At 46.5% G+C, this 21,042-nt stretch overlaps 1 protein-coding gene across 1 annotated transcript in view; it reads right to left on the bottom strand.

The window, feature by feature from the left end:
* ERI3 (ERI1 exoribonuclease family member 3) overlaps window positions 1-21,042 on the bottom strand; it is a 136,522-nt gene that overhangs the window by 82,401 nt on the left and 33,079 nt on the right. Inside the window, exons 4-5 of the mRNA XM_054384283.1 lie at window positions 18,947-19,006; window positions 16,658-16,749 (exon numbers count right to left, since the gene is read on the bottom strand). Coding sequence (XP_054240258.1) covers window positions 16,658-16,749; window positions 18,947-19,006 — 152 coding nt within the window. The remainder of the gene's footprint in view (window positions 1-16,657; window positions 16,750-18,946; window positions 19,007-21,042) is intronic.

The raw sequence follows: 21,042 nt of genomic DNA on the forward strand, positions 1-21,042 counted from the left end.
ACATCCATAGCTCTCCTGGGGCTTGTAAGGAAGTATCTCCATTTATTAGGGCCATCATTTATTTGAGCAGCTCATTTGGTAAATATGCTCCTATGCTCAGAACAGCTTCTTGCCCTCAGAAGAAGCAACTCTGCTCACTGGAGGCAGCTTTGATCGCGCAAAGAGTTTGGGATTTGGTCCTCCCTCAGAGAAGGGAGAAGAGAAATGACGACACATTTCATTGCATTCAACCCCGTATGACCCTTCCAGCCTTTGAACAAGGTTTCATTGCCTCCCCAAACACTGGAGGTCTCACTCTGTGGGAAAGAAGCTGGCTCTCAAATGCACACTGTGGCTTCAGGTATGACTGCACTTGATACACAGTAACTTGAAAACGGACGTGAGGTTTTCCAGCCTCTGGTAAAGGCTGTCCCCCCAACAGCTGAGATGGGAACACACAACCTCCACCTGTTCCCACAACGTAGGTCTCTTTTAGGCAGAGGAGCAAGTGACATCAGGTGGCATGTACTTTTCCACCAGCCAAGCAAGTCCAAACACTCCTTGGACTGTGGTCAGCAGTGGCAGCTCTGCACCATTTTCAGAGAGTTTTCATCACCCCAGGCTCCAATTTTCATCCAGCCTCACTCCTCTATTCTGCAGGGTAAACGGGGCCTGGAGATGAACAGGATGCAAATAGGAGGTGAGGTGACATGGCTGGATTTCTCCTGTTGAAGTCGACTCTCTGTAAGGCACTAAGAAGCGCACAGCTCGGCGGTGATAAACGGCCTTGCTTTAGTTATCACTTTCCTTAAGTTAAGGAGAGCAGCCTAGTGATGGATGGGCTGGAATTCGGTTATCAGGGAAGGCTGTCAGCCAGAGTTGCCTATCTCCACACACATTTAGCAGGGTGTCATTATGCGATGGCATGGAGTTAAAATATGACCAAGGGGATTGAAAGAAAAATAACAGGATTAAAAAAAAAAAAAAAAAAAAAAAGGAAAAAAAGGCAAATTGAGCAACAATAAAGGAGCATGAGGAAAGAACGTTATCATACTAGTGACACCTTTTATCTTAGTCTGGTTAGCTAGAGCAGGGCACAAATTGGTCCTTCCTCCACTATTGTGTCCTCTTGTACAAACAGAGGCAGATAAAATGTGTCACCAGTGCGATAGCATATCAATTTAACCCTAATTATCTAGGGGGTCAAACTAAGAAATAGGGGTTTCTCATTCCAACAGGTTCCCCTATCTCGGCTCAGAGCCACCACACTAATATGGAGGGGGAGGGGCAGCCATAATTGATTTCCATCACTCCGGTGGTCATGGCGTATAAAAAATTAATGCTTGATTCTCCCAACTAATCAGAGCTGGTTAACGTCCATCTGCTTCTGGGTTCAGGATGTCAGGAGACAAAGAAATTGGGCCACTTTCTACACACTGGGTGTATTGATGTTGAGCCAGTTAAAAGAACAAGCCCCTCTATGGGAAAGATAAAGGGACAGTAAATCTTGGTATTATAGACCTGGCCTTAGTCTTCCAAAAAAACTCCAGCCCTGGAGACCTTGTGTTGTAAGAGATGCTGAACATTTTGACTGTGTCCCAGCCAACCCTACTGCAAAGAGGGCAGGCAGGTTACTGCCCTGGAAATCCTTTGTTGATGAGGGTTGGAAAGCCTGAAGGAAGCTGCTTGGGTGCTTCAGCACACAACAGCAACAACATGACAGCCAAAGAGAGGAGCTGTCAAACCACCTCAGCCTTGCCCTCTACTTCAAAGCAAGGCTGGTCAAGCCATTGCTCTGGACCATGTGGCACAGAGGTGCTACTCTGGTGTTGATGTAAGGCGACTGCTCTCTCCTAACTCCTAGAGAAAGCTAGAGAGGGAATTACACCCTGTGCTAAGACACCTGAGATGTTTTAGCAGAGCAAAACCATGCCAGGCAAAGCCGTATCTGTTTGCATTGAACCTTGTGTGAGGCTGGAGCCAACCTAGGAATGTAAAGCAGTTTAGGTAAACTCACATCCTCCCAAAGAGGCAGCCTTAGGTTGATCCAGTTAAGCCTCAACCACCTGGGTTCAATGGCCTGGAGATGCAAAAGGGTGAGAATCTGCTCCAAAGCACTGAGGCTGCAGGAGCATCCCAGAAGGGCAGAGAGCCTGGCTGAGCTTTACTATTGTGCCAGGCCAAGAGAAGTCTGATAGAGCACTCACTCACAGGTGGAGTGCCCTGGGCACACAGCACAGCCAAGCTATGCTGCAGTTATGGAAACTGAAGTATTATGACCTCCAGAAAAATCCCCAAACCCCAACTCCCCCATCCCAATAATAAGTTGTACTCGAGCAGCTCTCCTGCGTAATCCAAGGCTTTGGCAGGGAGACATCTCTCCAGCACTGGAGTAACTATGCCTCAGTGCAAGGAGGCAAGAACTGACCTAGTCTCTCCTCATGCTTCTGTCCAAAGTGAAGGATGGAAGGATGAACCCCCTGCACCCCCTCTGGCACCCCACTCATTCTCCCAAGTCCTTCAGATCTGCCAAGGGGCTCGAGGAGCCTGCCTGCCCTTGCTTCCTGTCAGATGAGCCCTTGTCAGGTAACTACACCTCGCTCTCACCAAGCACTCCTGCAGTGTAGGAGTCCCTCTTTGCCCCCATCAGTGCAGGATGGGACACCTCAGTATGGCTGTACTTAAAATTCTCAAGCAGCAGCTGTGGAAAGACAATAGACCTGGAGAGGGTCTGAAAAGCCCTACGCCTTCACAGAAACCGTAAAACAAGTCCCATCTCCCTCCCTCTTCTCTTTCCTTCCACCCTCTCAGTTCTCTCAACCACCCCCAAACTTGTCACAATGCAACAAGCCTATGAGCCACACATCAGCTTTAAATATCAGCATGCATGAAGCATGGAAGTAGGAACAGACAGAGCAAGCCTCCACTGCCTGTCAGGAAACACTAATGAATTTCAACACCAGCAGCCATTGCCTCAGACGGGCTGGCAAGAGGAGGAGATGGAGTTACAGCGAGGAGCCTTTGCAGGAGCAGCCTGCCTGTTTTCAAAGCCCCTCTGATAATAAATGTCACTGCTGAGAGGGCTGCAGCAGTCCTCAAGCCAGGACGGGGCGGGATGGGGGAGAGACAGGCGACTGACAATGCTCAGGATGCCTGGGCAGTGCAACCTTTTCTTCTGATGCATTCCAAGACAGGAGCTAGGAAAAGGAAATAGATGGGACATTGCTGTTGGCACAAAGCTGTCTTCCATTGAGGTCTCAGTACCGAAATAACAACCTCCACAAAGAGCCATGACTACAACCCTAACATCCCTCATTCAGTTCACTGGGATGGATGGAGGGTCTGCTGAAACTGCTCCTCGGGATAAGCAGAGGGATGCCGAGACATCCAGACACACTGCCTGTGCTCCCAGCAGCAGCAAAGGGTTACAAAGCAGCCTGTCCCTTTGCTAACACAAATGCATTCCTGAGGCAGCACAGGAAGAAGCATCTCGCACTGGGCACTGCATGGCAACCGCACCGATGCACAACATGAAGGTCAATGCAAGTCTTCTTTACAAATGTCAACCTGTCATCTCTGGATATTAATGAGGGCTGACCAGCAGCTAAAATGCATCCATGCTCCATTAGTAATAAGAGAGGCACAATGCAGGAGAAGAGCACACACCACGGCATGTGGAGGCACCACTGGGTCTGCAGGGCCTGGGGAAGTGTGGTGATGCACAAGATAACTAGGGCTACTCTGGCTGCCCAGGAAGGAAAGCAGTCACTACACAAACCCCTTCACTGGAGTGTGTTATCTTCTTCAATCAATCTTTAATTGGATTAGTGTAATGAGGCCAAAAAAACCCAGGCTAAGCGGTGAGGCTAATACCTGGCACTTTCAGATCCTCCTTTCTTTTTCTGTGATGCCCATTCTGGACAGCATTGCTTTCTCTCTCTATTAGGCATAATCCTGCCTAGGAAGGTAAAAAGGCAAACTGCAAGCCTTAACACTTGGGACTCACAGCCCTGGCTGAAATGCCTGAACGCCCACATGCTAACAGCTAGAGCCCTCTTCCCTGAGTTTACTGCTAAGTACTAAGAAAGCTGGGAGAACCTGAACACCCATGCTTTTCCAGCAGCTCGCCTGGGAATGGAAAAGGCTGTTACCCCAGGCTCAAACGGGAGCAATGTAGACCCTAGGAAAACAATTCTGCCAGAAAAAACACACAGGGCAAGTGGCTCATTGTGACTTTCTCTTCCTGCAAAGCATAGTGTGCTTTCCACCTTAATGAAACATGAAGGCATTTAACACCATGAGAGATCTGGCCCTTTTATGGGTATCTGTCTGTGCATCAGCTAGGTGCTGGCAGAGATGCTATCTCAACATAAAAAGCAAGGCTGTAACACAGCAGGTATTCAGCTTCCAACAGAAGATGTTCATCAACAATTGCACACACATGATGCTACAATAAATCTACGTGCTACTGCTTAACAGCTTCTCTTAAAAAGACTCACAGCTCTATTTACCAGGCCTGATTCAGCTGCTATGCATGTGGGAGGAAATCTGGAGTAACTCTACCTGGATTAAGTAGTCAGCAACAATGGGGTCAGAAATAAGACTTTTGATTTTTCAATAACTACTTAATTACCAGAAAACCAGAGCTTGCTGGCTCCATGGTTCAGCTGAGGTTAGCAGTGCAGCAGGCAGAAGCTTGGCACTCCTCCATACCATGTTCTCCAGATGGGTGATGGTGTACAGACAGGGTGGACAACTGGGTGGACTTCCCTTTGACATCAGAAATGCATCACACTGTTCCAAATGAAAAATAAACTAGGAAGTCTCCAAGACTGAGATTGTCCCTCTCAGCCTTGGGAACCTGAGACTATAAGAAATGCTTAAAAACAGATTTCTGCACAGAGGCTTGCTGTGCTGTGACAGTCCATCTGCTTACTAAACATGACATTATACAGCATCTTATGAGCAGGGGTGTACAAAATTGGATACAGTGTACAAACACCACACAGGCATGTTCTCAGTTAAAGTCACCTGTCATGACCACAGGCTGCAGCAGGTGAACTTCCAATTTGTCATCAGGAAAAACACTTCACTGTGCAGGTAATAAAGCACTGTAACAGATTGGTGGTGAAATGTCCTCCCCTGGAGACACTCAAACTCATCTGAAGAAGACCTTGAGCAACCTGATCTAAGTTTGATGTTAGTTCTACTTTGAGCAGGGGACTGGATTAGAGATCTCTATTTAAACTATTCTGTGATTCACGGTGCAGCAGAGCCTGATGACACAAAGCATGTCCTTTCTCCATCTATGTGGTCTCTTGTGAAGTCCTTCACACAGACACAAATTTAGTCATCACCTGGCCCTCTGTATACAAGCTGTTTTAAGAAGCAGCATTCAGACTCCCACTGCAGAACACTGTAATTGCACACTGAGTAAAGGAATAGATCTGATGCAATGCATGCACCCACAATGCATCGTGTCTAAGCCCCCTCAAAACCAAAACACACCAAAAACGTAGCTAAAATTAAATGTGCTTCTCATCCCAGTGCACAATTCCCATTGCAGTAGTACTTCTCCCCAGGAAACCCAAGCATGCAAGACCTCTAACAATGCACTGCTCTAGAACTGAGAAGACACATCCTGCCCCAGTCCTTCCTTAGACCTTCTGTGCAACAGGCAGGAGCAAATCTTGCCTTCTCCATCCCTTGCCTGTCCAGACCATTTAGAGTATAAACTCTTCAGGACAAGGGCTTCTCTGCTATGAGTCATAAACTCTTTAGTGCCTAATGGCAAAGCCTATAGACACTTAACATAATACAATCATGTCACTTAAAGGCCATTAGTCTCCAGTCTAAACAGCACTTTTCCAGTCACAAAGGGGACCTGCCAATTCAGGAAGGCAGGATAAAGGACGTGGGTGGCCAGTCAGGTCACCGGACTTGCAGACACTCGACGTGAAGCCCCAGGCAGGACGGAGCCCAGCCAAACGGTATGGGGAAAAGACATGGCAGCTCTAGCAATTTAAGAGCTTTATCTTTTGGGCTTTCTTGAACCATCTGAATCAGCTGAAAGTCCCTGTCTGCCAGGTGAAAAACCTCTCCACCTCCAGCCACAGCTGTACTGCTGGCAAGGGGGGAAGAACTCCCTTCTCACACAGAGGGTCTCCAACTGTCTGCATCACCTCTCTTCCCACTCACTGAAGCAGATCATTTATCCACAGGAAAATATGCTATTCTGTCTTGTGACACTGTTTGAACTCATCTTTGCTGGCACCATTTCTGCCTTTCTCTAGCACCCTAAGATCCAGGACTACTCTCTCAACTGACTTCTGTAATTGTCTCTTCTTCCCTCTCCCCACTAAAGGGAAAAGAGAAATTCTATAAGGAGCCAGTGGGATGGGGTAAACCCTCTCCCCACTCCTTCTGATGATACACAACCCAAATTTATGCACACAGGAGCTCCATGGGCTCTTGGCACAACCTCCAGGGTAGCAGCAGCAAGAAGCCTGGCACACCATGGGTCTGAGCACAGGTTTCTGTGCAGCTGCAAATAACATCTGCACAAGGGGAAACAAGTTTGCCTTTTCCTTGTGGGGGAGAGACTGCTCCCCATCTCTAAGCACAAGCTGCCATTAGTATTTGCTTCGTTGGAGAGAAGGAGCAGCAAATCCTCCAGAGCAAAGGACAAGTGCAGCAATTAGGATGCAGGGGCTGCGGGAGCTGTTTAACAGCACGACCCAGAGGTCAGTGCTGCTGACTCCCAGCCCTGCATAAATATTGTATGAGTTGGGGAGAGGGGCTGTTAGAGTCCCCCTCAGCTCTAGCCCTCCCCCCCTCCATCGCCACTCTGCATCTAGCTAGATATGCCAGAAACATTATTTACAGCTGTGACAGTCGGGGAAATCACTTGAGTAACTAAGGGAATGGGAAAGAGGACTGCTCAGTGGAGCAGGTGCTGGCAACGGGCTCTCACCTGCACCTTCTGCTTCCTCGTGCAGGGTGCTCCTCTGCACAGGTAACTGACAGACAGCACAGCTCCTTGTCAAACTGGAGGATGAAATACCATCAAGAACAAGGAGAGGAGGCTGTGAGCTCCCCTCTCAATGGCTGTCCAGGGGTTTGATTATCAGTGCTGCTGAAGGACACTTCAGCCAGTAGCTGCTTTCCAGTTTTCTATCAGTACCTCTGCTAGATTCTCCCTTTGGAGGGAACTTTATAGAAATATAATGAAAGATTTTATAGAGAGCTTCTGCTCTGACTCTGCCCATGTAGCTCTGGATTCCTACTCTAACACAGCCACAATGGCCTCATCCCTACAGAGACTCCTCCACCTGTTCTGTTTGGTACCAATCACCTTCTTCACCCATGGCACGTCCATTGTTTATTCTCTGACACTGAGTGACAGGCATCCCTGCTGAATCCTGGAAGGACATCTTGTTCCCCTGCCCATTTTTTCTCTGCAAATGCCAGTCAACTGCAGGTTTGACATGATGCTCAACACAAATACAAACCTACTTTTGGGTTCACTGTGACTGGAGCCTCCAAGGACAAGAGCACAGGCCATTCCTCAACTGTATCAGCAGCACATAAATTCCTAGGGACACACTGCTAATAAACAATAACGCTCTGGGCAGCACACAAGGGCTGCAAGATAGGAAACACAGCTTGCATGTGCCCTTGATATCCCTGCAGAAATTCCTCCACTGCTCTGTTGCTGGTTGCTGAATCCAGGGAAGGCAGAAGCCCCGACTTATCATTCTCAGCTTTCCTGAAGTCACTGTGCAATTAATGGGCTTAATTATTGATGGCGAAGGCAGGGAAGGAAGGAAAGAAAGAAAAAGCCAACGAGAAGTGAATGATGTGGGGGTGGCAGGCGCCAAAGGTCTCCAAAGATCTTCCCTCAGCCTAGAGCAGAGAAAGAGCCCCTAGCCACTCTGCCGCTCCCACGGCCCTGCTCTAATGCTCCCTGACATGCCTCTGAAGACAGCGAGCTGTTTGCAGTCACCACCGTGATTTGTTAGTAATTATTTTCACGGTGTCACATTGCTGTCACTCTCTTAACAAAGAGACAGGCAGCCCGAGGCTGCCTGCAAGAAAGAACCAACAGAGAAAAGGGATTGTCAGGCACCCAGGGATCCTCTTTACTTCCTGGGTTTCACAAGCAGAGTCCTTACCAGCTTCTGAAGAAACTTCTGAGGAGAAGTGGCAAGTCAGAATCATCTCCTATCCTGGTCACAGCAAGAGGAATTAATTACTTAGCCCTCACCTTACCTGAAAATCCAATGCAAGACCCAGGTGCTTACAGCCCCTTAAGCCAGCGATTTGCTTCAGGTCGGCAGCAAAGGCAAAAACTTTGGCAATTCACAACTTTTAACACTCTTCTTGTAACCTCCAATTTCCTTTCATGTGGTCTTGCCATTAGATTACACTTCCTAAGCATGGCAACCCTGATCTCAAACCCCTGCTTAAGCCTATCACCCTCACACAGATTAACCCTCCACATCAGCCACATGTGCTCTCCCTACACCAGCCTCATTAATTCCAGCACACTGCTGTGCTTCGCATGGCAGTAACATTTCACTTGGCATTTCACAATGCCAGGAGACCTTGGCAGCTTCCTCACACCTGAAATACACAGTCTAATGGCTTTTTCTCTCTGTTTTCTCATATGCAGTGCAGCAACTTGACAAAAACCTCCCCTTGAACCACCATCCATCCATCCCTCCCTCCCACACAGGCTGTGCAACCACAGTCATCCATTCTTTGGCTGACTTGTCATTCCAAGGTAATCACTCCTTTACTAGTAAATGTGGAGCTTGCTTGGTCCTCCAGAGAATGGAAGCTATTTTGGTGCCTAAAGTGTCACACAATGTAAGGATGTAGAGATGAAAGATTGAGACACCTGGCTGGCCAGACAGCCCTTAAAGCACCCTTGATACAGAAAGCAAGTGGACTTCCTCCAGAGTAATTCCAAGTTTGAATTACTCCTGGCAGAAGTGTTCTTCGCCACCTTCTTTCTGATGGCACACAAAGGTCAGGCCCTGCAGCCACAAGGAGACCCTCTTAACACAGAGAGAGTTTGGAAACATTAAGCCTCACAGCCTAAGCAAAACCCTCATGCAATTAGCTGCATGGAAGAGCACTGACTCAGGGGGCAGATCCTTTTCAGGGGTCCTTTTAATAACCAAGAAATGGCACATACATATTGTGAAGAATTAGGATGACCATTGGGAAGCCAAACGGTCCATAAGATGTAACAATTCTCTGGGAGCACAGCAAGATGGAGGAGAGGTCTCAACAACCTCTCACCAGCTTCTTCCCCTCCATCCAGTTTGCAGGGGATACATATGACTCAAGGCAGGGAAAAGGAGATGAAGTCAGTCAGTGCCCAAGCACCTTCAGCATGCTGGCTGATGGTCAGCAATGAGACCTGGCTCAACATCCAGATGGAAAAACTAAAGCAGGGATGACCAAGAGGCACCTACAGAGAGAAAATGAAGGGTGTCCTAGAATGTAGGTGCTGGGCAAAGGGAAGGAGAAAGCTCTGCTCAAAGACAGGCAGAAAAAGCTGGTGGGACTAAGGTAGGACAAAGTCCCAGGCAGCATGAGCTTCCCACACACAGCCCTGCCAGCCGCATTGCACTGCTTCCTCAGTTTTCTGCCGCCAGACTCCTCTATTCTGCCCTTTCTTCTAGTACTGCTTCCATGTGCCTGATGTCACTGCTAGCACCTGGTCCAGAGCAATCTCTGAGCACCAGACACCATCTTCAAGATGCCAGGCTGAGGGCAGCACCCTGACCAAACACACAGAAAAAGGCAAGTCCAGTATGGAATGGACTCAGCTCAAAAAGTTAGTCTGCAGCTTCAGCACCCTCCTGAAAGCCTTGCACACTGCCAGACATCTGCTCCTCAAGATACGGAGAGTTGTTGGACAAGGCACATGAGAATACGCTGGAGGGAAAATACCAAGGATGACCTCAAGATGGCCCAGTAGGTCTTTGCCAGCCAGGAGCTTCAGAAGAAAAGGGATTGAACCCATCCAGGAAGATGGCTTCCAACAGGAAACAAACATGCAAACAAAATAACATGTTTTTCAAGGAAGATACTGACTCACACAAGGTTTGAACAGAGCAAGTGAAAAGGGAAGGATTCTGCTCCCATGCTGGCAGTATTTTTCAAACTGAGCTCTCTAAGCAGAGAAGCCATGAGAGCACCACTCTCAGCCAAACCACTGGGAGGGCAGCACTGGTGCCAACACACAACTGCTCTGCTCCATCTGGGAAGTAACAAGAGCTGGGATCCAAAGGAAGACAGTTGACATTTCAGCCCCAGCATGAAGCACTACAGACGTGTAATGCTAGGAAAATTACACTTTTTGAAGTAATAAAGAAAATTCACACTTTGTGAAGCTAATCCTATTTTTTGCACACACCACAGACAACAAAACTCAGATGGCAAACAGTCCTCCAGTGATTTATCCTCTGTAGTTCCCAAGCCAACCAGTTTTGAGTTCCCCAGGGCATGGGACAGTCACAATGCTGAGTTGCTATTAGAGGGAGGTGTGTTTTTTTGCCAAATAACCATTGCAGACCCATTGATTTTGAAACTGTTCTGCCCAAATAAATTACAGCACTGGACACAGAATTACCCCTAGCAGTTCTTGCTGCAGAGGGAATTAGGGTTCCTTACTGTATGAGCATATGATGGTGAGATCAACAGCTTGCATTCAGTTCAGTGTGACTGCTTTCAAATGTAACTTGAGTTAACACACTCAGGGATGGAAAATCCTTCTCCCTTCATTACTTCATTCAATAGTCCAGTGTTGGAAATACAGTACTTGATGCAACTCCTGTCCCATTCCTACCTACACTATAAACTTATTCCATATTTCTCCACCATCTTTCATCCTCCTTCTAACTTCTTTGGTCCTAATTCCTAGGCAGCAGATTCCATGCTCCCCAAAATGCGTTGAGCTCAGTGCATCTGTGGCCATATAGCCCTGACTATGACAAACATCTTCGCAAGCCAGACTAGCAGCAGACCTGAAGATGACAATCCATTGCATGATGATCCCTGTGCTAAGATTTCACATCTGAGGCTTAACACAAAGGCATTCCCAGAGTCACAAATCTCAGACAACCTAACCTGCAGAAGCTCGTGCAACCAGTGGATTTCAAGAAGAGGAGATGGCCAAAGGAACCGCTGCAGAAGGGTAACAGAAGTGTGCCACATTAATTTTAAGTAAGTGTTCAGGAAGGGAATCTTAAAACCCAAAATTTATTCTTGCATCAGTGATATCATTTCTCTTAAAAGCAAAAGGCTGGACTGTAGGGTCGCAGAAGTGAACTGGGTCAGTGCTACTCTCTGTAAGTGCTGAAGAAGAGCATGCTCACAAGGCTGCGTGCTTAGCTCTGGCAAAGCACTTTAGGATGTAATTACATGAACGACTCCATCAGCAAAGCTGACTCGAAAGGTTCCTGACCCTGGATACTCAGTTCTATCCCTGCACTGTAGTTCACACCACCCTCTTCCTTCATCCAATGTAAAGAAAGACACCATAGGCTTGGTCAGCAAATTGATCCCCACTAAAAACAACAACAAACAGCTAATCCAAAGATCTTAGCCGAAAAGGAATTATGACTTTAAAACACAAATTACTATGTTATCTTTCTTCTACCAGCTCTTTTCTTGTACTCTCAAAGCCACCCTCTGAACACACCCTCCTGCCCTGCTGCCACTCTACATGCCCACCCTATGCTTTTTCCTGCTTCTCCCCACAGCTACCCTAGTGGCCCCACTGATTCCATTCAGTGGCCGTCTGCAATTTCTCCCCCAGGCAGAGACTATCAACCCTCTCCCAGTACTGTGACAAAGAACAGCATGCACAAGGGACACTAACACCGTCCATCCTTCTTCATTCATGACCCAAGACTGATTTCAAACCAAGCCTCCAGGACAAAGGCTGTAAAGATCAGCCCATTGCCACACTCAGAGCTGGTCTGAGATGGCAAGCATCCTACTAGCCTCTGTAACTTGCAGAGAAAGAATTTTAAAAAGATAAAATTAAGCAATGGTATAATTCACTGCTCAGAATTTACTAATACGCAACCTAGGAAGAGCACCAAGGGCTATAAACATCTCAAGACACTTCACTGTGTTTTATCACTATATTAAGAGAGTACTTGCCTCTTAACACTTCTTTAAAAAAATAAAAACCTTCTGAGCAGTAGTTTCCTGTAAAGACATAAATTAGCAAGTTCTCATCAGCCATAGCAAGTACGCTACAGGCATCTTCATGTCCGAGGTATCCAGAGTGAGGTGTGCATGCATTGTCACCCAGGCATTTGCAGAATGATCCAATATTGAAAGCATTAACTCTTGATGTTAAGGTTCAGGTCTGAAATTCAGCACACATGGCTTCAACTCCTTTCTCTGCCTCTGCCTGCCTACACAACCATTGGCACATCACTTAACCTGTATTTCAGCTATGTAGCTAAGAACACACAGTAAAAATTCTTCTTTGGTTGCCAAAATTAGTTCACACTGTGCTTAAAAGCAGGCGAACGGGTTCCATACAGGGATGGAGGCAATTTGACATTTCAGAGGAGATACACCGCACTAAAGAGCTTAGATTACAAGCGCTCAACCTTGGCAGACACCAAGCACCCTCTTTTCCACTAAAACCATCTCTTGCAGTTGGTGGCTGCACATTACCCTGACCACCCAATGCCACATTAATGCAATTTGCTTAATGACTAGTGGCAGTTCCATCAGAGGTACAGCACGACGGTGCAAGCACTATAACAGACTATGCCACGTATCTGAATTCATACTTGGAGTTGTTAAACTTGGAGGATAGCTCCTTGCAACAGGCTAAAAGAATCTTCTCTCTGAGCGCTCAGAGGCCCGAGGACCATGTGCCTAACGAGGCTATATCCCCACTCATATTTTAGCTTGGCAGATCTGGTGCTCCTTTCATCTTTTGCTTCAGGTGGCTCTCTTTTAATTAATAACATTTCTGTGTTGACACAGGGAACTTTCCACCCAGAATGAATGGCCCTTTCTCATTAGAACCACGACTTGTCATGATGTATTCAAGAGCAGGAGTGTGATTCATTCCCTTGTCTGGGAACAAGGGGTGTTGCTGAGGGGCGGTGGTAGGGAGAAGAGTCGCTGTAATGAGTGACTGATATTTGCTGAAGTTGATATGTGACTCTGTCGGCTTGAACTGCCTTGTCAGGACAACCCTTCAGAAAGGTGATGTTCCTACTCAAGAGGTTTTCCTCATTAAAGAAATTGCATCCTAACAAGAGGGAAAAGGAGGGGTGGCAGGAGAGCTGCTGTCTCCCCTACTCCAGTCTGGTTCACACACACCAGGTATTGAAAGCTGGTTGATCCAAGTGCAGTCAGTAGAGGATCAGTGCTCTGAGTCTTCTCACACAATGGGCTCTCTCCATCAGCAACCAAATCCCTCCCACAGGGACTCTCCTTCTTGATGTTGCATGACACCTATGTCAAAGTCTTTGCTGGCATGGTCAAGGACCTCAACTCATGCTGAACCTCCATGAGCCCTTCCCAGATCCCTGGTGTCCTCTCCTGGGCACCCAGCTCCTTGTGACTAGTGTTCCCTCTTGGTCAGATGGATGCCAGACAAACAGCTCTGTGATCTTCCACAAAAGCTCTAACATTCAAGAAAAAGCAAGTCTGTAGCCACACAATGCTTCATTCTCTGAAGATCCTCCAGCCAAGCAGAGGCTTCACAGGTTCTTTGGCAGCTGAGTTTCCATCTTGGATCCTGCAGACTCAGATACTGCCAGGCACCACCAGCAGAGAGCAGTACTTTGACATTCAGTACTCCTCTGGTGCTTTTCACTGAGCTAGGTGTGCTACACATATTGTAACTCCTGGTTTTGACAAGGCTATTCCCACACCTTGTGCCCACATGCACCACTGACAGCCTTCTAGATTTCTTCTCTCCGTGCCAGCCACTCTTTCCCATCCAGCTTGCTCAGCCTGCTGTGCCTCCTAGAGCCTTTGCACCTACCACTGGTACCTACTGGAAGCAATCACAGTAGACAGACCTGTCTAGAAGATACCATGCCTCAGCTCTTCAACAGAACATGCAGACAGAAGCCAAACTAAATACTTCTCCAGTCATTGCTGGAGAAGTCAGGAACAAGGCTGCATGGATTCCAACCAAGCCAAGCTATGGACAATGGATGACTTCTAGCAACATGAGGCACTGGGTAAGAGAACTGCAGCTTGCTTTGCAGGCATCTGTGCAAGCAGCTTCATTACTAGAGGAAGCTGAGAAAAGGAGTAGCAGAGTTAGGAATGGATCTGCCCCAGGTTGCCAATCCCTAAGTCAGGAAGCACTGCACTCACCTCATTGTCCTGAATTCCTCTGAAACCCAGTGGGGTTTCTATCACGCAATGCTTCCACCAACACACTCCTCCAAATGCAGACAAGCAGCACTGCATCCCTTCCCGCTTTCCCAGTGCCTTCTGTGCCCACTGTGTCTCAACACAGTAGCAAAAGGTACCAGGTCTTGCAGGGAAGCACAGGGTGATTCCCTAGAATACTTCCTAGATGTTCCACATCTCTGAGGCTCTATCTCCCTGTCTGAGCAGCCTTGTTTCAGCTCCCTGCCTTCCCTCTTTAAAAAGAGATGCTCAGTTCTGCTTTGCTAAACCCTATTTGGCAATGTGTCTAAACACAGGCAAACTTAATTAGTTCAGGAGGGAGACTCGGCATTTGTGGTGACGGATAAAAGTAATGGGAAATGAGACAAGTCAGGGCTGGCAGGGTGTCCTCACTCAAGCCTCATTCACTGGCACAGCGCTAATCAGATGTGACGCTGCACGCCGCAGCACCCAATCGGCGCCGGAGCGGCAGGACGCGCTACTCACCGCGTGGCTGCAGCCAGACTCCTGCTATCCATGAGGTTGGGAAACACAAAATGTATTTTCTGCTTTGCCCTGGAGATGCTTCAGGATTGAATTCTGAAGTTAATGGTTTAAAAACAATTTTTTAAAAGGAAGAAGGAGAACTGAACCACTTGCTGCAACCTCACGGCCAGCAGTAGAGTCTTCCTTTCCAGCTGACTAGTGAGGCACAATCCATGCGAGAGACCACTGCAAATGGTGAATTGAATATCTCTGCTCCACAACTGCACGTCCTGCTGAGCCAGCTCACCCCACAGCCCCAAGGGCTCACCAGAAACCGGCCTCATCTCTACTTCTTTCTGCCCAGTGTAGCAGAAAAAAAAAAAAAAACAAAAAACATCCAGAAAGTTGACAACTCCATACAGGCACCAAGTTAGGACCTTGTTACCCCACTGTGCAAGTGATGGAAAGATGGACCTCGAACAAAGATAACTCTGTTCCTTCCAATCATCACCAATAGCAGTAAACTGGACTCCCAGAACAGCGAAACAGGTATAAAGAATTGAGGAAAGAGAACAGATGAGAAAGAGAAGTTTAGCACATCCCTGTAACTGTCTTTTTGCTGGTCTTAAAGTTTAAACATGATATATAAGGAAAAATAAGCCTTACTTGTAATTTAAACCAGTAACATAGGAATTGGCAAGATCCACCAGCTCTGGACATGGCCCCAGCAGAGACACAGATTTTGACTCAAAAGCTTGCATACCATACTTTTGTCTGGAGCATAGCAAATTTCTGATCTCCACTAGTGCTTGTGCTGCTGCTTTGGTCCTCATGTCTCACTAATCACACCAAGAGGAACCAAAGAGCTGTCTGCCAGACCACTCTCAGGGAAGAACTGGTGCTTATTGCTCCCAGGCTGCATGCAGTTTATTTATGCTTCCAACTTGGAGAAACCAATGTCACACTGAAAACCGAGTAACACTACTAATGAGTTGTGGATGTCAGTTTAGCACTGGATGTGTCAAGCCCATGTTTTACTAGTGTGATAACAACAGGAGTCTTTATCCAGGACTCCGAGGAAATGAAAAGCTGAAGTGAGATTACAGGAATCGAAGTCAATGCAGCACAATATGACACTGATCTGCAAACGCTTTACAGATTAGACTAATCTAATTCTTAGACATTTAATTTAACTTTCGGGTTTAAATACATTTTTAGGTCAGCAGTCTAGCTATTTTCATAACAAAGCATGCACATAAACTGACACTTCCAAGTCCCCCCTGGTACTCTCTATATACAGCTGCCTAGATGCTGAAGATGACCTTAACAATAAGAACACCAAGGAAGTGTGCCAGCCTTTGCTCATCCTCTCTTTCCAAAGATTACTCAGTGATTCACATCCAGTTACTGGGCCAAGATGACACAGAGAGAAAGCCTTGCACGCAGAAGTCAAAGGATCATTGCTTGATTTGGGTGTGTTCAAAATGTCCAGCCCTTTGGAAAGCATATTGGATAAAAGGGAAAGCATCACAAAGGTCCAGTTTAAACCTTTCTTGGGGTTCTAAAAGGATTCATTTGCTACAAAGAATACCCTAGGCAGTGATCTTGCACTGTGCTCAGCACCCATACATCTTTCTTAAATAACCCTCCATTTTATGCATAACAAACAATTTCCCAAAGAAACAGAGACTAGGGACAGTCAGAGGCCTGTAAGGACAAAGACATATGTACTACAGAAAAACATGGAGCAAAAAAGCCCAGCAAAATATAGCTCCCCTTCCGTACTCACATCACTTTCAAATCCCAGTCTCCACAGGTCACAAAAATCGACTTGACGCTGGGATCTAAGAGGCCTTCCTTTGCCATCCACTCGTCAACCCTCTGAAAGGAAGGCAAGAATAGGGGATGAGTTTTGCAGAGACAGGCCGAGCCACAACAGTTAAACTCAGATAAGCTGCTGGCAATCAAGAGAGAAGAAAATTGTGATCTTATCCGCCCTCTCCCTCTCTCTCTTCTCTCTTTGCTTGCCATCTCAACAACAGCACGTTTGGACCTTTGAAGATTTCCGATAGGAGACATCAGGCAACCAGAGCAGAGTTGATCTTATCAGGCACCACAGCAGCTCTGTGCGTGGAGGGATGGAAGTTGTGCAGCATTAACAGGACGATACAACTGTGCTGTTACCTGACATTCCTCCTCCACTTTTCCTCTCCGTGTTCCAAATTGGCTCACAGTGAGTATAACTTATGTCCCTTCCAGTGAGGAGAAAACACAGGCATCCTGGGATCCCTACCCTGCAGCATTTCTCACATGCTCCAACTCAATACAGCTCCAAGGGGCTATAAATGAGAGAGAAATAGAAGGGCTGGGTACACACAAGCACTGTTGCACTGACAGGCAAAGCCACGTACCTCCTTCCTCTCCAGGCTGGGATTCTCTTTCCTCCTTAAAATCTGCAGAAGTGTTTGTTTAGGGCACAGTGTGAATTTAAAGTGAATCCACTACTCCTGATCAACTTCCCATAGGGATAGATGTTCAGGATCCACTTCAGAAATGGAGCACATTAATGCGAAGGATGTACATCCATCTCGGGGATTAACCAGGAGGAACTAAGACTAGAATCTCTACACACAGGCACTTATTCCAGCTAATACTAGCAAATTATGTGCCCCAAATCTTTCAGTGGCAGGTAAGATGCAGCCTTACTAGCAGCACTGCCAGTGCTTCATCAAGTGAACACCCTCTTCCCTCACTCAACACCTTCAGCTCCTGAACAAATGAGCATGCCCCAGGAGCTGCCTGGCCCAAATAGCATTTTAACCCAGAGACATGGTGCTGTTTGAACACCTTTTCAGTAAAAAGAAAAAAAAATCTACAGAGTATCTCTCTAAGAAGGCCCCACAGAAACAGAATGAACCATTTTGTGTGATGCTCCAGCAGCAGTGTACATTCACCCATCTAGACAAAGAGGCCTCTTCCCCCTGGGGAAGCAGACACAGGCATCCATATGCTTACGGACACACACCACTGCTACGTGCTCTCTGGAGAGCACCAGGGAGAGCTGGGGGTTTGGAAAGATGCAAGATGTCACCTTTGCAGAGCACCATCTTCAGCTTTGTGTCACTTCTGCAGCCTTTTGGGCAGAGGACGGTGCTTCTTTCTGCAACCAATTATACAGTAACCCTCTGGAGTAAAGCTCCCTCCAAAGCAGCCTCTCCACCACACTTCTGTTTCCCTTGAGCTGCTGGGATCTTCCAGCCAGCCCTGCACAAGGCTCCCCAGAGGAAGGAACAGTCAGCAATAACCTTCCTAAACTCCCTGCTCTGCTGTGAGTGTCCACGAAGTGCTGTCTCCATGGAGGATTTTAAAGCCTTTAATTTGATTTTCTCAAATAAGCAATTGTTGCAATTATTCTGATTAGGAACAATTAGGTAATACAGCAGTGGAAATCCTGACAGAGATGATGCATTGAACACCAACCTGCAGCTCAAGCAGACTGCTTGAGGAGGTTTCCTTCACTATTTGACTACCAACAAAAGCTATTGATGGAGAAACACTTCCCAGCTAATTAAGCTCTAAATGCTGTAGAAATTCAGCATTAAGCAGATGGCATTATTAGGACACTATCACACATTCTCCAGATTAGAATTTAAAGGCATTTTTTTCTATACTACATGTATTATTAAGCATTTAAACAGGTAGAAAAAACTAATTTAATAAAGTGCTAAGGGAGGCAAAAGAAAACGAAGGCAGAAACTCCTGGAGCGGTGGTCTCAAGCAATGCCTTGATGCTTTAAAACTGGCTCAAGCAAGAATTGCCTCTTCTCCTATCTACTGGCAGGAGTTTAGATATCTTGTCAGCACCCTTGACATGAACAGCTGGAGATGACAGATCAATGGTTCGATACTCTCAGCAGTGTGTCACCAACGTGACAGCAAATGTTATTCTAATGAAGCTGTAATCATAGTCAAATTACGCGGTTCGATTCTCAGCAAGGGGAGGGTGCAGGGAAAGAGATGAAGAGAGGACAACAGGATCAGAGGTCAGAGTTCAGGAACCAAAGGTTACTCTGCTTACCTCAAGCACTTGCTGGAGGCTTGGCTGCCCATCCACCATGCCTTGAATAATCCCAGTCAGCTGAAACGAGAAACAAACAGAAAGCAGGCATCAGAGAAGCACTCAAAAGATCATTATAGAGGTCTCCTCTCACGTCCATCTCGCTGCAACTAAAACACGCTCCTATGACCCACATGGACATTGCTGAGGAGCCAGCCACAGCATGATGACTCTGGCAGTTTTGCAACCACAGACAAGGGTACGTTGTCATACCAAACAGAAATGCAGGGAGGGCTCCTACTCACACTAGAAAACAGTAAGCCCTCAGTAGGGCAAGATTCACATGGGGATCAGTGGTACCCTCTCATACCCAAAAGTTCCCTTTTCAACATGTATTTCAGTTTTGATGATGCCTTGACTTAGAGAGGCAGCAGTAACTACCAGGAACTCTGGCTCTTCCCCTGCTATGGTAAATTGCAGTGTTAGGTGAGCAGAATAGACCATAACTGGTAAGTGAGATCCAGAGAGGACCTAGCCATGCTCCCCTATGCTGAGCAGCCTGCTCTGTGCTTTCCCATCCCAGCATCCCTCCGCATTTTGAAACTGTATTTAAAACAACTGAATGAAATCTGAAGAAAAACAACTTTCTTTCAGAACCCTGGTCTACTCTGGTTTTCAGAAGGTTCCTCAGGAACAGGTTCTGCCAACAGACAGTCCAACTGACTGTACCCAAACTGCTTGGCTGTTTAAAGCTAGACACACAAATAAAAAGATGCAGTCTCATGAGCCTCTGCCTGTGTCTGCCCAAGATAGCTTGAGGCACATGGAAAATAGATAATTTTTCTGTCTGCCTTCCAACTGACAAAACTGTCTTTTAACATATTGAATATTGGAGGTCAGTAGCTTGCCATCAATGCACCTAAGTAATTAAAAAAATCATTATTAAAACAAGTGCACACTGCAGGATTTCACTTCATATGGTGCTTTCCTGATGCTACACATCTCACACATTTTCATAAAATAAAGGTCAGACAGAATCTAGGAGCACGCCCTGCTGCCCGCACATGCATCCAAGCCTCCAGAAGCCAAGTGTCCAGTTGAAGGGTGCTGACAGCCCCATCACTACTCAGAATAACTCTTCCATGCAGACCATCTTAACCTACTTGTAAAACAAACCCCCTCACAAATCACAGGGCTCTGCTTTATTAAATGTGTGACAACCAAAAGAAGCTCAATGGTTTCCACCTCTCCATTTCTTTGGTTGCTTGGCTTGCAGCACTGAACTCAGAGGAAGGAAAAAAGAACAAAAAGAGAGATTAAACTCCAATTAAATTGTAATTACATTTAATGAATACCAAATACCTGACTCACTGAATAAGCTGTAAGTGGAAAGATTATTTTCTCATAGTGACTTCGATGGAATGGTAATGTATACCTTTTAGGGAAAGTATTTTAATTTTAAGAATGCAGAGTTCCTCTAGCTGGGTTTCTCGAGTTCATCAAGCCATTATGAGGTGGAATTTTAAGGAAGTGGAGGGACACAGACACTCTTTTATATTCCAGAAACTGGTTTTATATTAATCTGTATTTTAATTGGGGAACAGCTGCTACCTACAGACTTCCCATACTCTGAGAGGCAAATAGATTTGAGAGATTAACACATGGCTCTTTAGAGCAGGTTATAAAGATTTTTTTTTTTTAATTGTTTCATTGCCATGCATTCACCTAGCAGAGCTGGACAGCTCACCTACTGCAAAATGCTGTCTCAGAGGACAGCTCAAACCAAACCCCTGAAAGATGAGCTTTTAGGAAAGAATCATAGAATGGGTTTAGAAGGGACCTTTAAAAGTCATCCTGTCCAACCTCCCCTGCACTGAAAAGGGACACCGTCAACTGGACCAGGCTGCTCAGAGCCCCATCCAACCTGACCTTGAATGCTTACAGGGATGGGGCATCTGCCACCTCTCTGGGCAATCTGTTCCAGCCTTTTACCACCCTTATCATAAAAAATTTCTTCCTCTATTTAGTCTGAATCTACCCTCTTTTGGTTTAAAACCATTACTCTCCTTGTCCTTTCATGAGAGACCATGCTAAAAAGTTTGTCCCCATCTTTCACA

The sequence above is a fragment of the Indicator indicator genome, chromosome 10 (genome assembly GCF_027791375.1).
Source record: "Indicator indicator isolate 239-I01 chromosome 10, UM_Iind_1.1, whole genome shotgun sequence".
NCBI classification, from domain to species: Eukaryota; Metazoa; Chordata; class Aves; order Piciformes; family Indicatoridae; genus Indicator; species Indicator indicator.